At 39.9% G+C, this 22,337-nt stretch overlaps 1 protein-coding gene across 5 annotated transcripts in view; it reads right to left on the reverse strand.

Moving 5' to 3' along the window:
* Positions 1 to 22,337, reverse strand: part of PAM (peptidylglycine alpha-amidating monooxygenase) — a 198,667-nt gene that overhangs the window by 62,540 nt on the left and 113,790 nt on the right. For all 5 annotated transcript variants that reach the window (XM_089492734.1, XM_089492745.1, XM_089492700.1 and 2 more), the window contains exons 6-11: positions 15,547 to 15,632; positions 14,818 to 14,901; positions 5,893 to 5,941; positions 2,680 to 2,747; positions 1,502 to 1,582; positions 259 to 335 (exon numbers count right to left, since the gene is read on the reverse strand). In XM_089492734.1, coding sequence (XP_089348860.1) covers positions 259 to 335; positions 1,502 to 1,582; positions 2,680 to 2,747; positions 5,893 to 5,941; positions 14,818 to 14,901; positions 15,547 to 15,632 — 445 coding nt within the window. The remainder of the gene's footprint in view (positions 1 to 258; positions 336 to 1,501; positions 1,583 to 2,679; positions 2,748 to 5,892; positions 5,942 to 14,817; positions 14,902 to 15,546; positions 15,633 to 22,337) is intronic.

Below are 22,337 nucleotides of genomic sequence, written 5' to 3' on the forward strand. Positions count from 1 at the left end.
AGACCCTGCTACCAGAAACACAAAGAAATGGATTTAGACTGCAATTTCTTCTGGAATGTGTACGGTAATGTGCAACTAATACCAATTTTATTTTTCCAAATCTCTAGACCAGTGATCTCCAAACTGTGCTCTTTAAGGGATTTTGGACTTCAGCTCCCAGAATTCCAGACTATTGGCCACAGCTGAGGCTTGTGGGAGCTGAAGTCTAAAATCTCTTAAATGGCACCATCTGGGGACCACTGCTCTAGACCAACATACCTGTGGCAACTGTGGACTTTGCCTGCCAATCAATGTCCACTGACCATCTCTGACTCTATACCCACTTACGACTTTTCCTGCAACAACAAAAAAGCACCTTTTAATACCACATGTTCAGCATTTTTTCCCTTTTAGCTTGGAACAGCTATACTACTCACAGTTTAATGCTTAGAAAGAGAAACTACCGAAAGCTATTATATTCAATTGGTTAATGATTGTTTTTAATCAATCAAAAATGTTAAAAGGATTGTGCTCTCCCCCACTTCCACCCAGCATATAGATATAAATTGTCTCAATTAAGGTATGCAGTCAGCTCTCCACGTTTTCAGCTTTGACTTTTGTGTATTTGATTATTCACAGATTTAGTTATATGTTCTCTCTAGGAATCTCTAGGTCCTCCAGTATGACTCTGCTGGAAGTTGATCATAGAATCATGATGGAGAACCTAGAGTTTCCTTGATAAAATACTTCTCTAGGCATTTGTAGGTCTTCCAGCATGATTCTGTGGTCACCTTCTGGTGGATGTTGACAACAGAGTTTCACTGGTGTCTTCTTCTACATTGGCCAGAAGCCATGCTCAAGCAAAAAGGCACTGGAATAATCTGGCTCCTGGCAGCACAGGTTTGGTCCTGCAGTTGCAGGCTGCTTTTGGAGTGGGTTGTGTGATCGGTGCAGTCCTGATCCACTTTCTGAGAGTGGACATGGGCTGCTCCTTCCCATCCATCTGCTTCAGTCCTTTGCAAAACATCCATATCAGTTTTTATTAGCTTGTTTGTAGCTTTATGTTTTAAACTGAGCTTTGGTCATATTTGCATTGCATGGGAACATAGCCTGTGCTTTATAGGAAACTGTTGTTGTTCCTCTTGTTCTTGTTGTGTTTCTTTAAGTAATTTCTGACTTATGGCAACCTTTATGTGAACTCATAACAGTTTTTTGGGGGGGAACATTCGTTCAAAAAGGTTTTGTTTTTGAGAGAGTGTGACTTGCCCAAGGTTATCCAGTAAGTTTCCATCACTGAGTGGGGATGTCTCCAGAGTCATATTCAAGTGCACAAACTTGTAATATAAGAAATATAATTCTGAATACAGTTCAGTATTTAATTCAGATAATATGAGTTAACCTGAATTACAGCTAACACAGTGTGAGCCCTCCCACATCTAGACAGATATAGGTACCACATAGTTCAATGGAGCAACTTAAAAAGAGTTAGGAAAGATAATGTTTAGTAACTGAAAAGGCTTACCTAAGTGATGGGTGTGTACTCTATACGCAAATAGATGCATTGGGTACATTTTATAATGACACGCAATATCAGAATTAACCGCTGTTAATAAACAGAAATAAAAACATTTTTAAAAGATTAGGAAAACCACATATATTATACATATTGATGTTTAAATAATTAATTAGTATTCTTTTTGCTATGGTAAATGTAAATTAACAACTTTGAAAACACAACATTGAATATTTTAACTGATGTGTAAGAAAATTCACCCATTATGCTTAAAGGCTGATCAATTTATTTAAATCAATGGGCAACTCTACTGACACATCCATTCACTTGTGAGATGGAGTATGCAAGAAAGTTTGGATGCAGCCCAACAGATAAATCTAAGCAGATATTTTATAACAAACCTATTTTTAAAAGGGAGGAGTTATAAGCAGGATAATGTTGCAACACCAACATCTCAAAAACAGCTCCTCCAATGGTTGGACTACATCAGAGTGAAGATCACACACATCCACATATGGCACATGATGGTACAGCTATCAGACTATCAGAACCTTGCATTTTTATCTAAAAGCATTTTTAATTAACTGGACTTTAGCACCACATCTAAGCCCAGATAATTTGTGAATATAGATTTTATTGAAACATGTCAACTTCAAAATTATTTTTGTTTAATATCATCTTTAAAAGCCAATAAATTTTAATAAAACTTAGGCCTGGTCCAGATGGGCCGGAAAGGACACCCTCGCCACGTGCAAGGCGTGCCTCGGGGCAGCGCTTCCAGATGCCCCGCAATCCTTGCATGTGACGAAGGCGTTAAAATGGCGGCGCCCTGTACACACGGGCACCGCCATTGTACACACGGGTGCTGCGCGACACTTGCATAATGAGTGCACCAGTGGCACACTCGTTACGCCGCCCTTTGGCGGCTGAGGCTTCCCCCGACGGAAAAACAGGCGCCGGCAGGCCGTCCTTTCTGGGCAGTCTGGACCCCACTATAGTTAGGATTAACCACAGTTTTAGGTTTGGATGCCAAACTAAACTCTAGTTTATTAAAAACAAGCAAAAAATCCTCTCTAATCTCCTTCAAGAGAAGATTACGGGGGGTGGGGGGTGGGCTCGAGCAATTCTGAGACTCGTCCACATTAATTATAAAGAATGAGGGTCAGGAGTTTAGCTATTTCAGTTACCTTTCTCTCCTGGTGGTATGACAGTATCCATGGACATCATAAGATACATGCCAGCAATCATAGGCTGCCTTTAAAGAAGAATGAATCCAAATCAGTAAATTGCATGAAATATCCTTCATCTTTCAAAAAGTAAAACTATTAATATTAACATTCTGAAGTGGTGCAGTACTTTTTCAAATTTTAATCTTTCTTAGATTGGCATAGATCTGCATCATGCAGATCAATGAACTGTTACAACCTATTACATTGTACAGAACCATTCATGTAGATGACATTGTGAAGTCAGAGCCAGTGCACCATTACTAAAAGTCATGGAAAGCAGACATATGTTACTCACACTTCTATTCTAAAGTGCAAAACTGAGGATTTGCACATCTCAACTATGGTAAGATGGCATCAAAAGTTCAAGATGCCACTAGAGATTTGATGAACAGTTCCTGGCTAGCACTTGTAATCTGTTGTAATGTGGAAAACAAGTCAATCACATTTTTGCTTTCCCTGTCTTAATAACATATGAACTGGGTTTAAAACAGGAGGAAGTGCCATGGACCCTCTTGCAGTCCAGTGAAGCCTGGACCCCTTTTAAGAATTTTGCAATAGTGAAGAGTACAAATGATAGTTTTTGTAGGGTTTTCAGGCTCTATGGATGCCGGACATGAAAGTCTTTGACTCCACAGTACAAATGATATTTCAAGATATTGTAATTTGACATGAAAATATCTGTGATTTCTACTGCTGACAAAGCCACAAGCACTTCTAATACTACTGTAGTATGTTGCCTATGTTCATAGTTGAAGGAAATGCTAGATTTCATTCAGAGATCAGTGAAATCATAGATATATTTTTTTTCTTATCGAAGTTCACAGACCCCCTAAAATTCCCTAGATCCCAGGTTAACCATTCATGTTCTAAGATATGTTCATATTTGTAAGAGTTTACAATACATCACCACTGAGGGAGGAGAAGCCACATCTTAACATTGTTCATTAGAGTCTTTATCAACACTATTTTTTCATTTCTGTTTAAAATAACTTGTGCAGCTTAAATGACTGGACCCTAAGTAAGATTAATTAATTAATTAATTAATTTCATTTCTATGAAATAGCCCCAAAGCAGCTCACAAAAAAGTTTCCCTTTTTCAATAAGACATCCCATGTCTTGTTGGAAGTCTGACCTCTCCTTAGGCTATATTCCTGAGTATCCTTCCCTTCCATCACTCCTGTCTGCTTCTTAAAAGGGTGTGCGGGGAGGCAAATGCAATCATGCACTTAATGTATGATCTGTTTCAGCACCAAGTTTTTGCATGGCTACCTATCTGGGCAGAAGTATGTGAGATTCTTGAGAGGAGGAATAATCTGATACAAACATAAATTCTGTCATTAGGAGCTTGGTTCATTCTGAAGGAAAAGGGTTCTGAAGGAAACACGGATCCTCACTAAAACAATTGCAACTTCATTCCTCAATATATGAATCAGATCAAAGTGATTCTTTGAATGAATCAAATAATCAATTGAGATCAAAAGTGGGAGCAAAGGAAATGTGCTCTAGTTCATCAAAGTGCACTAGAGCTCTGTAACAGAGAATTATAAGTATGTCACTCAAATACAAATTCTAGAATTTCATAGCATACAGTCATGACAGTCAAATTGTGATATCAAACTACTACAGCTGTGCACAGTGTGTATGTTAAAATTGTCCACTTGAACCTGAATGTTCTGCTTTTGTTTGTGGGGAAATGTTAATGAAAGGGAAGAGGAAGAAAGCATCAGCTTCATCTCAAAATTTAAGCAACTCGGCTCTGCAAAACCATGCATATAACAGCAGTGTCAAATTGACTAGCAAGGGAAAAGTAGAGATGGACATTTCAAAATGAAAAATGAAGAGGAAAAAGGCGTGGTAAAGCAAATTCTGCTCTGAATATTCATTTCAGTTATATGTTAAATGTTAAATGTTCATTTTTCAAGACAGGACAAATCCAATTAGTTATTTTTCTCCTTAGTCCAACTTGCCTTTCTTCAATCTGTCTTGCCTGTCAACCATCCATCTATCTGTCTGTCTGTCTGTCTGTCTGTCTGTCTGTCTGTCTGTCTGTCATCTTGCCCTTTTCTCAACCTGGGAACCAAGGCAGCTTACAATATAAGTTAAAACAAAATATATCTAAAACTATATATAGGAAAAGTTTTAAAATAAACAAATAATCAATTTTTTTAAAAATTGACAGTTAAAAACACAAAGCATAGTGAAACTAAAAATACACATGCTCAAACAAAACAATAATTTTGCCATAATTAATTAAAAGCTGAAGCCTTGTTCAACAACAACAACAACAACAACAACAACAACAAGTCATTGCATCCCAGCAAAAAAGAGAGCAGGGAGGGGGCCAACTGAGACTTCCATGGGAGGGAATTCCATAACCTAGCAACAGCAACAGCCACAAAGAAGGATTTCCCTTGTTCTCACCACAAAGGCCTATGACACCAGTGGGACTAAGACAAAGCTCTCCCTGAATTTAGTCAATGCAGATTTAACTCAGAGTGGGTCTACATGGACCAGAATACTATGGGATACTCCCGGAGTATTCTGGCCCCAAAGCTGCCCCAAATTCCCCCAATACCTGGGCACTCCACATTGATGCTGAGGGGCTGTTTACACGTGTCCTACTGTGCAACTCAGTGCCGCTACCACTGGTGTGTGTTGCTCCCTCTGAGGTTTAAAATGTGTCACTCAGTATCACTCACATGGCTGGGCATCTTGTTGTGACCTCAGAGAGAGTAAGTCCCAAAAGCAGTGGAAATAGTGGATGGCACGGCAGAGTGTGCATATAAACAGCCACCTAGCATTGCTGCCGACTGCTCTGGATTTGATAATTTAAAGAAAATGATTTAAGGGCGGGATGGACCACATTTGGTGCAGAACTGACCTTCACACAAGAAGACAGTCTGCACTTGAATCAAAGCCTTGACCCTGTGTTGTGAGGAGATGAGAGGGAGAGGGAAAACTGCTTTAAATGGACTGTGCAGACATGCCCTCAGACAGTTAAAAACTAACGTAAATTTCTCCTCATACGCATACCAGTGCTACCATGTCCTATAATACAATGTTGTTCCTTCTGTCTGAAAAATCAGTAACAAATATCACATTAATATCTTTTTGAAAAGATCAGATAAAATATGAAAGAACCTACAATAAAGGTGTGGGAAATACACTTACTTTTGATTAGTCAGATGTAAAGTTACACCAGAACAGTCTTTGTGTTTATCTGCATGAAAGATTAAAATGTAGTTAAATATAATTGTTGGCTTTTTCCTATTACTGCTTGAGAGTAATAATTAAAAAGTTTCTGCATAAATGTCTTATTAGACAAACTGTGTGTCAAACATAAATGAGTTTTTCTATGCATATTATAAAGTCACTGTGCTGTGCAAGTGATAAAGACACTGTATTTGCATCATAATCTCTTTCAGTGAAGCAATAATATGAACAATTTGTTTAATACGCTGCACTGAAAAGCTTGAAAGTTGCTGATTTTATATTAAAAACAAAACAGCAGACATTTTTCAGGACAAAAGGAAAAATCAGTAATGCCATATTTTAAACAGGACGCCATTCCTTCTTTTGGTCTTTATATACAAACCTTAAGAATAGCATTGCACAGCACTGTAACCCTAGCCAGTTTGTAAAAATCTGATTGCACATAAATGGCTTGATGTGCTGATGGAAGGAGAGCAAAGATGGGGCCATCCAGGCCTCTTAAGGGAGGGAGCTGCCACCAAGAAGGCCCTCTTCTCTTGTTCCCATCAAACAAGCCTGAGAAGGTGGTGGGACTAAGAGAAGGGTCTTTCCAGATGATATTAGAACTCTAATGGCTTCATAAAAGATGTTGTTGAACTGTAAGTGCTATCTGTCATTTACAGGATAACCAATGGTGATGAATGATGGGATATTTTGAAGAGCACATTTCCTATCCCTGACTTAACAGTCCACTAGTTCTGTCAATTGAACAATTACAGTGGGTCCTTGGTATCTGCTGGGGTTTAGTTCCAGGACCCACCGTGGACACCAAAAGCTGTAGATGATCAAGTTCCATTAAATACAATGGCATAGTAAAATGGTACCCCTTATATAAAATGGCAAAGTCATTTTATTGCTTTTTTTTGGATTTTTAAAAAAATATTTCAAGCCATGGATACTTGAATCTGTGGATAAGAAATCTATGGGAAATGAGGACTGACTGTATATAGTCAAGTTTAGGGAAAAAAACCTAGTTGTGGCTTTTCTCATTCCCTTCCTTTAATACACAATGTAGCTTTATGAAGAATTCTGAAAAATCCGTACTTGTTCATCGTGTTATTGGTCCTACTAAAAGTATTGTCCACATATGGATTTCGAAAGAGGGTTTTGCCAAGTGGACTGGGGGTTTCTAGAGAGTAGGGGCTCAAATGTATCTGATGAATTAATACATGTTACAGTTTTGGTTGAGCCATATGCTTTAATATGATATGCAGAAAAACAAAACATGACTAAGATTTATTTATTTTTAACTTTTTAAGTACAAAGGAAGAAAAGAGACATTACTATATAATACATGGTATAAAATAAAAAGCTGGTTTTTAATAATCTGTTAATTCTTTACCATAGTCTTTCACAACCACATAACTGCAGCCCACAACTTTGCAGCGTTTCTTTCTCTGTTGATTTCTTGCAGAGACCCACCCACTCACCCAGCTTCTTGTTGTCATCAACCTTTATACAACCTTTATGTCAAGAAAAGACAGCTTCCTGGCGGACTGGGGGCATGGTGTTCAGACAGCAGCACGCCCTCAGTCCGCCAGGAAGCTGCACAACTGGCTGCACGTGCAGTGGATCCACGGTGTTTTGGTGGCACAGCGTTTACACATGCTGCACCAAAGAAATGCTGAAGAAATGCTGCAGCGGTGGCAAAGGCGCTCTTTCTCTGGTGCAAAAAGAAGTGGCTTTCTGCTGCTTGTTTTTGCACCGGGAAAAGGCCGAGTTGGGGTGGTGGCGTGCAGTTGCCATGGCACAAACTCGGCAAGCATAGAGGTGACCAGAAGCCGCTCCTTTGAGGTGGTCTCTGAGAATTCGCAGATATGGGAGAGGTGAAACTAAATGAAGAATATGAAGATTATCGCACTGGGTTCTGAGAACGTTCTCATCACGTGATGAGAACGGAACGCATTTGAGTATACCGCACGTATGTGTTCCAATTGGGTTCTCAGAACGTTTAAATGTGTTCCATATGTGTTCCAGGAGGGTACAGATTGAATGTGTTCCCAGAGAGCTGAAACGTGATGAGAACGTTCCAACAGAGGTGTGTGCGGTATTCTTATCCGTTCTCAAATCCGTTCTCTCATTTCTCCATCTCCTGATTGGCTGAAAGAATGACAGGCAGGGAGGCAGGGAGACAGGGAGGCAGGCAGGCGAGCGACTGCAGTGAGGGAAGGTGTGTGTGTGTGTGAGAGAGAGAGAGCGAGAGAGAGAGAGGGGGGGAAGAAGGAGGGAGGGAAGGAAGGAAAAAGGGAGGAAAGGTGGGACAAGGAAGAGAAGAGGAAAGCAGGGAAAGAGAGAGAAAGAGAGAGGGAAAGAAGAGACCAGAGCAGAGAGCAAGAGGGAGAGGGTCTGGCTGCTTCTGCGCGGGGCCTCTAGTGTCATGTCCAGTGGGGCTCCTGTGCTGTCACAATGCAGGAGGCAGGGATGCCCAGGACCTTCTCCTCCTTCCCTCCAGGAGGGAACCCACAAAAGCTCCTCTGTTTGGAGCACCACACAAAAGCAAGCAAACAACTCCCAGAATTCCATAGCAAAGAGCCAGACAAGAGTTAAAGCGGGGAGGGAAGCTCACAACCTGAAGGCACACATTACATGCACACACACAGGAGCAAAAGGGTGTCAAGCTGCCAAAAAGGGGAAATGGGATGACAGCAGAGGACTCTTCTTTTCTAACCGGTTTAAAGAGCTGCAATGGCTGCCGGGGCTCTGCCCTTGGTCCAGTCCCCTCCCTTTCCCTCCACTTGAAGGGACCTCTGTGGAGCTCCCTTAAAGCCCAGGCTGCCAAGGAGGGGACTCTGCCCTTGGCCCATCAAGTTACATAGGTTTTATCCTATTTTCTTCAAACATATGCCAGCATATGAAGCCCCAACGTTTTATAGGGGCTTGCCTTCCTTCCCTCCCAAGAGAATCCTCGGACTCCCTTCGGAGGGAAAACAAGCTGGGGGGGGGGGGCGGCCAGAGTCTCTAGGCTTACTGAAATCCCCCACCTCCCTTCCTCTTTGGGTCTGCATCTGGGAGAGATTTTAAACTCCGTTTTTGGATTGATTCCTATGGGGAAAGAGGGGAGAGAGAGAGATGGCAGGACATCCCCATAGCCAAGCAACCTCTGCCTCCCCAGATGAAGACCCATAGGGCTCTCTGCTCCTTTAAAACTCCGTTTTTGGATTGATTTCTAAGGGGAAAGAGGGGAGAGAGAGAGATGGCAGGACATCCCCATAGCCAAGCAACCTCTGCCTCCCCAGATGAAGACCCATAGGGCTCTCTGCTCCTTTAAAACTCCGTTTTTGTATTGATTTCTACGGGGAAAGAGGGGAGAGAGAGAGATGGCAGGACATCCCCATAGCCAAGCAACCTCTGCCTCCCCAGATGAAGACCCATAGGGCTCGCTGCTCCTTTTAAACTCTGTTTTTGGATTGATTCCTATGGGGAAGGGAGGTGAGGGATTTCAGTAAGCCGAGGGACTCAGGAGAGGCGAGCTCCATGGCCCAAGCCTCCCTTTTTCCTCTTTCCTGGGAGCAGCGCCTCTCCCGAGCCGTCCAACCACTGAGTGGCGACATCATCAGAACACAGCCCACAAAACGTAATACAGCAAACCGTTCTGAGAACAGTTTCAAGAAAAAGGAAGCGCTGTGCGGTAAAATGCGTTCCAATCACGTTTTGATCACGTTCCAGTTTACTCAATGCGGTAATATCCGTTCCAGGAACGTTCTCATCACGTTACGTGAAGAACGTTCTGTGAACGATATGCGGTAATCTCCTATGTTTGCTTTAATCATAGAATCATAGAGTTGGAAGAGACCACAAGGGCAAATCCATTTTAGGTTCTATAGATTCAGAATACAGCATTTTAAATGCTTATTAAACACTTATAAAATGCTTATTCTATAGAGAAGACCCATTTTCCCCAAAGACCTATTTCCAGCAAAATCATATCAAGCAATTCTTAGTCTACCCACAGTCATTAGACTGCTTGGCTATAGTACTCCTACAGTTAAGTCAAGCAAGCAGTACATATGCTTTTGCATCTGAAGTAAATAGAAAGCACATTGTGAATAGGCGAGACATTACAAGGCAAAACCCAAAGAAAATTACTGTGCTGCCTCTAAATTCCACGTCACTGTGTACATCAGGAAATTTGCTCACTGTGCTAAAGCAAAAGTAAAATCTAAGCTAGGCTTCAGTTCTGCATAAAAGACCAACCAGCAACCCATGTTGTTCTTAAAAAAACATATTGGTTTCTATGGGAAATATTTATGATATATAAACAGGGGCTCCCCTTCATACGGGCAGAATTCCCCTTCATAAGGACCTAGTTTCTATCCCTCACATGCCCTTTCCAAAAATGGTCATGTCTAATGAGCTTTCCACTCAGCAGGTTTGATAAGCCAGAAGAAGTGGGCATCATGACATTTGCTTTTTTGCAATTGCTACAGCAGCATAGCAGATAGCTGGAACACAATATAATTCTTACCCCACAACCTTAAAAACATCTCCACTATTTGCCACTCAGTCTAGGATAATTCCTTTGATTTTGCATTTCAGCTAGAGAGCAAGTACACATTGCTCCAGGACAAATAAATTATTAGCTTCCATTTGCCCTGGGGCAAAGAGAGGAAAATGCATTCATCCCCCTCAGAAGCTGGTTCCTTTCAAAGCTGATTTTCTATGCAGAGTTTCCAACAGAGATCAAACAAGAAGCTGTGCTTACTAGTGTGGCTTAATAGCATTTCTGGATTGCCAAGTCTATATAATAAAATCCATTGTGATATGCATATCAGTTCCTAATTCTTTGATCACTGAGAAAAATAAATGGTAACTGTCACTCAGAAGATACATTAAAGGTTTACAAAGTTGAAATACTCACAGATCAGTCTTATTGTACTTGAATTACTGCTTTTAAAATTGAAGCAAGAGAAACAAAATTTCCAATCTTGACTCATTTGTGAAATATTACACATTAAAGTTAGTATAAATACATCCTTTATGAAGCAGAATGTTAAAATAACAGGGAGAGATGAGAAGTTAACTACTAAGAACTACCCTCAAAAATGGGAAAATGTTGAAGTATTTTTTAAGACTATGAAAACTAAACTTCATTCTGCTTAAATGTTTTAATCTGAAAAGTTATATCCTAGTGTGTTATATATACTTTCATTAGTAATAACAACTTGTAGATGAGAATCTTGAAATGTCTTTGATGTAATAAGAATAGAATTCATGTAGTTCAAAATGAAATCACATTTTAAATAAATCCAGAATTTAAACTTACACAACAGAACTCATTATTATTTTAAAATATGCAAATTGATTTTTTTAAAGGGAAAACAACGTAACATTTGGAACCCATGTACCTTTAATTCCTGAATACAAAGAGAGCATGCTATGCCTCATGAATTTTACACTTGCAAGGCTTTAACATCTCATAGCTCAGTCTATGCCAACTGAATTGTAAATATTAGATTTTGTTACTATATAAAGGAAAAAGAACTAGAATACATTCCTTATCCTCAACTGAGGCACTGCTATTCCATATTACTACCTGCTTATCAATCTTAAGACTGAAAGGGATATTTGTGCCAGCATGACCATCCTAAATCCCTTCTGATTTTCAAACGCACTCTTATCTCACAAAATAGTATTCAAACCCTGCTTTGAATTGATTGTTCACATTAACCAGTGTTCACACTGCTCTCTTCTTTTCTTTTTTTACAGCAGGGTGTGGCATTCTCCTTCCTGACCAAATAGTCAGGATAATGCTACTAATAGGGCCCAAACAGACAGGCCAAAATAAAGCTGCTTGGGACCACTTTGGAGGGATGCTGTTTAAATGATGCATGCATCCTAAGAAGCTGGAAGCCACATCAAAGCTATGCTCCAGTCCAAAGGACTGGAACACAGCTTTGGCGCAGCTTCTGGCCTCTTAAGATGCGTGTGTCATTTAAACAGCATACCTCCAAAGTGACCTGGCGGAAGCAGATTTATTTTGGCCTGTTTGTTTGGGCCCAGTAGTCACCAGATATTTAAGGAAAGAGATAATAATCTTGTTGTTGTTGTTGATGATGATGATGACAGCGACAGACCAACAGGGCTATAGAGACCAACAAAGCAATGCTATCTACGCACAGTAGATGCAATAAGGTGATAGACTATGGGGGGGGGGGGGAGGAAGACAAATTATTAGATGTGGAGAGGGGAAGAAGGAGGACAGGGTAGTGGGGGCGGAATGATGAATATGGAATATGTTTAGTGAGGAGTTGTGGATGGGATCGAGAGTAAGGAGGGGACTAGGGAATGATGAAGAAGGTAGATGTAGACAGGAGTTAGGGAGGGAGGAAACAGAAAATAAAAGGGAAATAGAGGATGAAAGAAAGAAGATGTTTAGCTAGGAGTTGTGGAGGAGAAGAGAAAGGAAGAAGAGGACAAAAAAGAGATGGGAAAGCAAAATCAAGAATTAAAAGAGAAAGGAATGAAGTGACTTAGGAAAGCTTTTGCTAACAATGGTAATATGCTCATATTCCTAAATCTAAGAAAGGAAAGTGAATTTCAGTTTCAACAATTTAGGGCACAGTGATGTAGTTGATATAGACGTTTTAACTGTTTTGAATTTTTTTTTTAATTTTGTAATTTTAAAGGTTTTATCTGTGAGCTACCTTGGGTCCCTTTGGGGAGAAAGGCAGGCTATTAAATAATTAAATAAATAAAATAATGATAATACAGGAATAGTCATAAAGCAGCATCCTTGTAGTACCAAAAACACAAGACTCCTGAGGAAGCAAATACTAAAGTAGCTTTTTACCAAGCTGACTGTTCCATTCTGCTGTCTGTTGCCAGCTGAGGTTTGAAAAACTTTGAGAGAAGAGAATAAAGGGAAGACTAGGGTGACTAGGAAGATTCCTTGGAGACTATTATGGGCAGCTGCTCTGAAGCAGCCTGCAGCACGCATTTAGACATGTTTGCATATGTGTTTCTTCTCAAGGCTGTGGTCTTTCCTGAGGTCCCTTCACTCTCCCCAAGGCCCAGAGGAGACCACATATGTCCTGATATTTGGGAAAGCTAGCTACAATATGTCTAGAATTCAGTTTGTATTCATAAACTATGGTGCAACCTAAAAAGGAAGAGAGGATACAATATATTAGAATTACTTATTCTGAACTTTAAAAGGTCCTGAATCAGAACTACATATGGGAAAGTCTTCCTGAAAGCTGTTTATGTTCTCCATGAAAAAAGACTCTCTTCCCCAGTATCTTGCTATGATTACTTGCTGGAGCATGCATTTTTGAATGTATGGCAAATTAATGTATGACAATTCAAAAACAAAGAAATGTGTAAATAGCCAAATGGAACAAAATAGCCAGATTGTTATGGATGAAAGAAATCATATGTACTGTAAAAGGGGTCTAATGTGCAAAGTTTACAAAGTGTGCCACAAAGAACAATGCTTCAAGAGACAAAGCGTTCAAGAGTATACTGAAAACATGTTAGGGCAAACACAGTCCTTAGACATTATGGGGTGAGGGAGGAAGCAAGCCCTGTTGCTGATCAATTTGAATTTATTTTGACAGAGCAAACACCAGGCAATAGGAATGCTTGGTGTGTTGCCACTGTTCTCACACAGATGTGCCCTCAGAGTTCCTAAATTCAAAACGATTTCTAGTTCCTAAAAATTAAAAAGGTCACAGCACCATAAGTAATCATTATTAAAAGGAGTCCCAATGCTATGTCGTGCCAGCTGCGAGTTTTATGTTAACTATCAGCCAGGATGTTTTATTACACTAGCAACGAATGAAAGATATTTAAGACTGCAACTGATAATATAGCTTAATATCAATTTTCACCAAACTTACTATCAGTATTCATTTGCCTAGCATAACATCATGCAAATTAAACAGTCAGTATTATGAATCTGGAGAACTCCGGTAGTTGAAGTTTTAATACTTTTTATAAACAATCCATGTGTGCTGTATTAAGTACTATAAGAGCTCCTCTCCCATGAAGATTTGAACTTTTGAGAAAGTCATTTGCACCTAAAATGTAACAGAATCATTTCGGTTCCACTGCTGTCTCCTCAAGATCTTCCTGCTGTTCCCTTTCCTTTCCCCAAACCAAGGAAGATGCAGTAAGCAGGGAGGCGTTTCAGGTTTGACACAAACATGCAGGCTCACTGTAACAATGAGGGATACCAGGAATTATGGGAGTTGCATTTCCCATGCTTTCCAGAATTCTTGTCAGCTGCTTTAAATGTCAGCAGTAGCTTTAATGTTTGAAAGAATAATGATGTAAAAAATACATTTTCTTGAACTTGATGAAAAAGAATGTCTTATATAGGTTGAAGCAACCCATTAATAAACTAGTCAACCACCCTACGATTTTTGCACAGGAAATGCTTTTTAGGCAAATAATCTCACTAGCCAAGAATGCTCTGCCAGCAACAAGTATAAACCAGCATACTAGCCTCAGCATCAGTCCATTAGGAACAAAGAAGGGGGTGAAAGAGATGAGATGACAAGACAGGCCCTGTAACATTCCTGATTATATGAACAACAGTGCAGAATTTAGAAACCCCATCAGTTTCACAAATATCCACTTTATTATAGGAGTAATTTTGATTTTAAACTGTTCCCTGTTGCAACATTCTTCTGTAATTAAGTAGCTGCTCATTTAAATTTTAAACTCTACATTATTCATAATATTTTATAGCAATAATTCTTTTAAAACATGATCTTTATTCAACAATTTTTCCACCATTATTTACATTTCTACATATCATATCTAATCTCATCATTTACTCTATTACATAATCAAGTCCAGTTATTATAATATTTTATAGCAATAATTGAAGGGCACACATACCTTTGAATGCACTAATATCTCCATAATGAACTTGGAGCACAAAGTATTTGCTACCTTTTTCTCCTCCAACTTGGAATCCAACACCTTGACATTAAAAAGATGAGATAAAATACAAGCAATTATATACAACTTTTTCTTAATAGAGTGATTTCCTAAAGCAGGCGTCTCAAATGAAGTCATAAATGTCCATTCCTAATATTATACTGAACAAGCAGAATTCTCGAATAGAATCAGAGACACAAGCTATCTCAAGTTTATGACCATGGGGTGATTTTGTTTGCTTGCTTTCTTGTTTTTTGGTTTACATCAGTAGCTTAGTTCACTGAGGGTGGGAAAGGATACTTGGTGTAATGCAAGATAAAAGAATCATCTTAACAGTGCCCTGTTACAAGCCAAATTAAATTCATCAGCAATCCATCGCTCATAACCCATAAAAGTGATCTCCTTCTTCAGTAAAGACAGCAGAAAACCTCACTATGGAATGAAATTCATCCACACCCATCTTATAACAAGAAAGCAAGACTAAAACTCCCTAGTTTCTATATAACATACATTTTCTTTCTTTTCTTTCTTTCTTTTTTTCTGTCCAGATGATTCACCTAATCAATGGTATTTATAACCACTATTCAAAAGACACCCATATCTTTGCAATGAGGTAATATTAAAGTTAAAACTTTACACACACAAGCACAGACACAAATCAATGTCATATCATGAAAGATCCCATGCCTTTTGGTAATCTTGTAGGTGGAGCATTCCTTGCCCAAGCATACAAAATATTGGATGTATCCATGCATGTTCCTCCATTGCAGTCCCTGAAATATAACACAATGATAATTTCTTTTGGCTTATCTGTCTCATATTAGTAATATTAAACTACTAATCAGTTAACCTACATTAACATTCAGCCTTCTTTAGAAAGAGAACATTACGTGTATTGATGACATACCCAAAACTTAGAACAGTTCCAAAAATGGACTATGTTTGTCAACTCTTAGACTCTCTACTAAACTTTGTTCTATCTTTTCAAGTCTGCAGCTGGCCAAATGCGATCTCTTCATCAGGCAATAATTTAGTTATCACATTTATAGCCAAATTTTCTGCCAAGAAGCTCAAGACTGTGTATGTCCTATATTATCTCCACAACCGCCCTCTGAGATAAGATAGGCATAGCAGATGGGCCAAATAAAGGACCTTCCAGCTGTTCTGGGACCAGTTAACGCATCCCAAAGCTGGCCCAAAAAAGGAGTGGAAAAAGCCACTCCTGATGGCAGCCCATTTGAGACTGTGGCATCTGGTTGCTTCAGTCCTGGAGTGATAGCGGCAGGACTAGCTGCAGATTGCTCCATTTGGCCCATCTGTTTTGGGGCACAGATATCAGGTCTAAGGTCATCCCTGGATTTCATGGTAGATCATAGTCTTGGACCTGGGTCTCCCCAATCTCATTTCCAAATACTTAACACCACATTGCACTGGCTCACAAGAAAGAATACATGCACCTCAAACACAACTGCATATAAACGATTAGAGCAGAAATTTGTTCAGTCTAAATTTTCATACGTAAGAGACAAATCTCTCAGTTGAATAAATTAATCAAGCAGCACTTGAGTGCTGAAATTCACATAGATTCTTGCAATGCAGTTATTCAATAAAGAATATGCACACTGGGAAAAATGTGTACTAAAATTGAAATTACTCATAAAGAAACACTGTATATGGAAAAACTCATCTTAATAAGTACATCTGTGGAGATGTAAGTAATGTGCATGAATTTTTATGCAATGTTAATGAATATGCTTGAATTTGCAGCTAAAGTTAAGCCTTACTTTACTTCCAAGAGAAAAATGCCTCCATGATTTTTCCTCCTGAAATTTTGTGCTCCACCTTACAGTTTGAGAAATACCACACTGGTATTCACACACGAAATGTCTCTGGAGGTTTAAACAAAATCAAAAAGACGGAAAACAAAAATGGTCCTTGCATTTTTGCTTTAAAGGTGAAATATTTCTCATTCTTTATAACAATTTTATAGCTTGTATTTTGAAATATAATGTAACATTCCAAGGCTGGCTGAAGGTCTGTTTTGACACCTGATGAAATTAGCTGATAGTATCATAAAGTTAATTGGACTGAACATTACTTCATTTCACTAGGGAAAAAAACCTTAGTTCTTCCCTTGGGTTGTCAATACAGAAAATAGTTTTCCTTTTGTCTCTTTAAAAACTGAAATTACATTTTTACTTAAGGGAAAAACAGCTGCTCCCACTAATTTTCTACTGATGCTCTTTGGAAATATTCTTTTATAAAGAAATACAGTGTTAACCAGTCTTCTAGAGAATAAAATGTTTTAATCAGAGATACTCAAACTTTTTACCCTTGGGACCACCGTTACATACAGACAGACATCCCCTCCTTGAAATAGTGGATGAATAAAAATATTTTGCTTATTTAGTGTACGTATTTTCATTCACATATTCATATATAAGAATGTTATTTCCTTATACAATGTTAAAATATGAATATTTTCATATATTCATATTAATATATTTTAACACTGTATAAGAAAATAACATTGTTCAAATTAGAACAGTTTTATTTAAGTAAATTTAATATTTAACTCAACACACTTGTAAATTTTACACATAAAAAGGTTTGGGAAGAAGAGGAGGAGGAGGAATCAGAGCCTCCAAATGTCATGCCCACCTTAAGCAACTGTTGCACCCTCCTGTGAATCCTGACCCACCATTTGAGAACCACTGATCTAAATCTTTAATTAGCCAACTATCCCATATCTGTTTAATTCTAGTCAATATGTCAAATCATCAGGAATGTTCTGTTGGTTTACTGTTATCATACACAGTCTGCCAGCAATGGTAGGATGTTCTTTGCTTGTTTTAAAAAATACACACCTTCACATATTGAAATGATTGGAGAGAGCAAGAGAAGAGGGAAAATGGAACCACATATAGGCATCCCAAACTTATTTCACTGGTTAGGGACCAGAGCACTGTTATAAAGTGGTAATGGTTGCAAGCAGAACCTAGTTCAGTTGACTGAATACAAGATGGCACTGAGGTAACAGAGGTGGGGGAAAGGCATGGAGTGATAGAGAGAGAAAAGCAGCACCTGGTTGCAAAACCATAGTGAAAACATTGATGAAAGAGTGGACTACAGATCTACCAGTCGAAAGAGTGGATCGTAAAAAGGTGAGGTGACAAAAAGTGGGAGACACCTGTATACAGAAAGGAAATTACTAATACAGTGATAGAAACTGAGTAACCCCCACAAGTTTCATGTAGTCCCAATCTTTTTTTAACCTCCTACACCCCTAGACCAAAGCCAAAAAACTACGAGCCCCAATTAAAAAAAAATCACGCAAAAGATTTTTGGAAAACAGTCAAATATCACTGAAACCTGGCACAAAAATGCAGTGACTTGGGTTAGCTTTGGTCCCTTTCAGCATCCCTTCCCACTAAAGAAGTAACATGGCATCAGGTCTAGTTGCTCTGAGAGTTTCATTGCAGCCCACAGGAAGGGGTGGAGGGATAAAAATACATCCTGATTCTTATGCACATAGGGTTGCCATAAGTCTGGACCTCCAAACCGGGACAAATGTAGGACAAATGTAGGACAAAATTTTCAAATGTAGGGCACATTTTTTAAAAATGGAGGACACACGAAACAAATTGATGGTTTTCAAAAAATGTTAATATAACTTCATGTTTCTTAGGCATGATCAAAATGAAGGACATTTGGCCATTATTCCTAGACAGATGACAGAAATGTACTTTCCTTTTTGGCCAACCTCCCCTCCCCCCATTCCAAACAGCACATTTGGGCACTGAACATGGCTTTACTTAACATGGCCTCTTGCATATTTCAGAGGCTTATTTGATAACCAAACTCTTTGGGTTTCACACTGAACATGCTATGCATACTGAATATGTCAAGGTGGTTTAACAAGAAGTGGATTTGCCCTTGGATTCAACTGTACTTCTCAGAAGTGTGTATTTGGTCAAGGGACTTTGGTTTTTTTTTCACTGCGCATGAGTTTGTAAAAATCAGAGCAACTTACATTGGTCGTGCCTCAGAAGCTGGCTCATTTCATCATCATCATCATCATCATCATCATCATCATCATCATCATCACTATCTCTTCCTCCATCTCCTCTTCTTCCTCCTTGTCTTTCCTCCTTCCTCCCTCCTCCCTCCCTCCCTTCTTCCTCCTTCCTTCCTCCCTTCTTCCTCCTTCCTTCCTCCCTCCTCCTCCTTCCTCCCTCCTCCCTCCTCCTCCTCTGCCTCCCAGGCCCAAGCGGAGGAGGAGGTGGATGGCTGCCTTGGCGCGCTCCCCCCTGCCCGCGCGCCAAGGCAGCAGGCAGGCAGCCACCCACCTCCGCCTCACGCACCTCCGCGCGACCGCACTAGGAGCTTGCCTTGGGCCCAGCAGGCAGAGGCAGAGGAGGAGGCAGAGGTGTCTGCCTGGCTTGGCGCTCCCCCCCACGTGCGCCAAGGCAGCAGGCAGACAGCCACCCACCTCCGCCTCAGCCTCCTTCTCTGCCTCCGCCTCCCGGGCCCAAGGAAGTGCCCAGCGCGGAGGTGCGCAAGGCGGAGGAGGCAGTGGGTGGGTGGCTGCCTGCCTGCTGCCTTGGCGCGCGCGTGAGCAGGGAGCGCCAAGCCAGGCAGGCACCTCTGCCTTCTCCTCCGCTTGGCGCAGCCTGGAACGGAGGAGGAGGAGGAGGTGTGCCTCCTGCGCATGCCCGCGCCCCCTCCCCCCTCCCCGCCCCCCTCCCCGCGTGGCCGTGCCATCCACCTCCTCCTCCGTTCCAGGCCACACGGCCACGCGCAAGAGGTGCATCGCCTCCTCCTTCGCTTCCTCCACGAGGCCGCGCGGCCTGGAACGGAGGAGGAGGTGGGTGGCGTGGCCGCGCAGGGAGGTGGGGGAAGGTGGGTTGGCGCCGCGCGGGCCCCAAACCGGGGGCTGGGGGCCAAACCAGACCGGGAGGGGCCCCCCAAAAGCGGATTTGTCCCGGGGGCCGCCGGGGATATGGCATCCCTATATGCACAAGCCTTATTCTCATAATTCCAGGCAGAAAGTAAGATATACATCAGGAGTGGATTACTGCAGTATATGTGTCTACCTATATCCAGACATTTCAAGTGGAGTAAAACACAGTAGACACTGTTTTAACAAGAGATGGCTTTTTGAAGTACATCATTCTCCCCACTTCATCTGTGACTAGCTTCCAGTATTTCTCTGGGCACAATTTAAAGAGATGTTGGACACATTTACTGATACAGATAACTTGGAACCTTACTGTTCAAATGACTATTTTTTCCATACCCATCCACTGAGAGTAGCAGGTGGTTCTGCTTTACATTTCCCCTTTATGCATGACTGGAATGAAATATCCACACATCTGTATTAATGTATGTCACACTTCTATTTGGATAGCAGACAAGAGCATCGTTTCCCAGTTGCATGGCCTGAAAATAAAGATCCACAAAATGGGAGTTCCTGGAAAGCAGGATGAGTAAATACATAGCTCATCTTCTCCCTGTTTTCTCCATTAAGGTGAGATGTGCCATATTCATATAATTATTATTTCTAAATTGCCTCTAAAGTAGCATGTGTACATTTTATCCAAATCTCTGTCCACCTTTGTTGTCTATTTGATGATTCACTTTCTTATTCTGAGTGAAGTTTAAATGGTTACCTTTCAGAAGAGGGTCCAGAAGTATCTAGTTTATAGAGCTTTTTATGTCAAGAGAACTGTCTGGTTTGTTTTTTGAGGGGTGGGTTGGGAGTTATCCGAACTTTAATGTCACTGTATTTTAGATTATTATTTATTCTCACATACTATTGATCTGCTGCAATTGTCAGTTTTGTATCTGTATGATTTTGTTTTTAAATGTGCTATTGTTAGACAGAGTAATAACAGAAGATTGGATTAAAATTTTAAATAATAAATCACACATAAAATTACTTAAAAAACAGAATTTCAACAACAAAATTGAAGTTGGGGAGCCTGTCTGCAGGCAACTGAAAACTAGATTAGCCATTGATTTATTATCAGAATGTACTTGGATGCTCAGGTTAAAAGGGTTATCTAAAATCTGGCATGTACATGGTAGTATGCGATTCTGTACTGCTCAAATTACAGAGCAGCCAGAAACTTAATGAAAAATATCAGTAGTTCTGATCAATGTATTTTTGATGAATGAGTTTTCCTTGAATAATAGGTCCTTAAACCTTTTCTTTAAAAAAATAAACCTTAGAGATGTAAGATTCTGTTCACATTAAATGGCAAGCCTGAACAAACAAGAAGGAAGAACACATACCTATTAACACAATGCTGATCTGGCACAAGTATTCAGTATTATTTTTAAAATGCCAAGAGATCCACCAGCTCAAGTCTATATAAATAAAGTTAGCCATTTTGGTAATCTGAAAAGCTGCTATATTTAGTTTTTGTTAGGAATATTTTAAAAACATTAAAAAATAGATTTTGTATCTCAGTTTAATAGAAAGCAGCAGACCTCAACATGGAAAGGGAGGAGACAAAAGACAATAAAACATTTTCAAGGTATACCTTTATTCTAGACATTATTGGCAGGTGGGGGAAACAAAGTTCATTAAATGAACTGCATTAATTGAGGACCTCGCAGTGTTCTGATCATATTTGACTGAAGAAATCACAATGGATAAGTAGACCATATAAGTACTCATCCCAGAGTTTCTGGCTTCTGGAACATGGACCACCTACATGTCTACATGCACCGTAAGTCCTTTATCCAAAGGTTTTCAGAAAGTTATAGAATCTTGCCACAGGCAAGCATCAACTGCAGCACTCCATAATTTACTCCTTAAAATCAATGACTTGCTTATTTCTTTTAGAGCAGATGTTTTCATTGTTAATGAACACCGCAAATTAAAGCCGTTTGATACCACTTTAACTGTCATGGCTCTAGTCTGTGAAATCCTGGGATTTGTAGTTTGGTGAGGGATTCAGCCTGGTCTATGATACTTCGCCAAGCTACAAATGCCTGGATTATGTAGGATAGGGTCATGACAGTTAAAGTGGTGTCAAACTGCTTTAATTCTACAGTGTGGCTATACCTTAGGTAATTGTTAATTAGGACTAGCTACAGGAAGCATACACTTCCCTTGTAATAGCTCTACTTTTGGGCATACTTCACAGTGCTGGTTATGACTGATGGAGCCCTATGTGGCTTTGGTCCAGGCTATCTGAAGCATATGAAGGACCATATTGTTTTATATGAGCCTGATTGGGCTAAATGATCTTTTTGGGAGGTCTTTTTCTCAATCCCACCAACTTCCCAGAGAGACATTATTATTATTATTATTATTATTATTATTATTATTATTATTATTATTATCCTTTATTTATAAAGCACTGTAAATTTACACAGCACTGTACATACAATCTTTTTAATTAGATGGTTCCCTGCCCTCAGGCTTACATTCTAAAAAGACATGACACAAAGGGAGAAGGGAGTGG

Source organism: Sceloporus occidentalis, unplaced genomic scaffold, assembly GCF_023333645.1.
Source record: "Sceloporus occidentalis isolate IW3139 unplaced genomic scaffold, rSceOcc1.0.p SCAF_1, whole genome shotgun sequence".
NCBI classification, from domain to species: domain Eukaryota; kingdom Metazoa; phylum Chordata; class Lepidosauria; order Squamata; family Phrynosomatidae; genus Sceloporus; species Sceloporus occidentalis.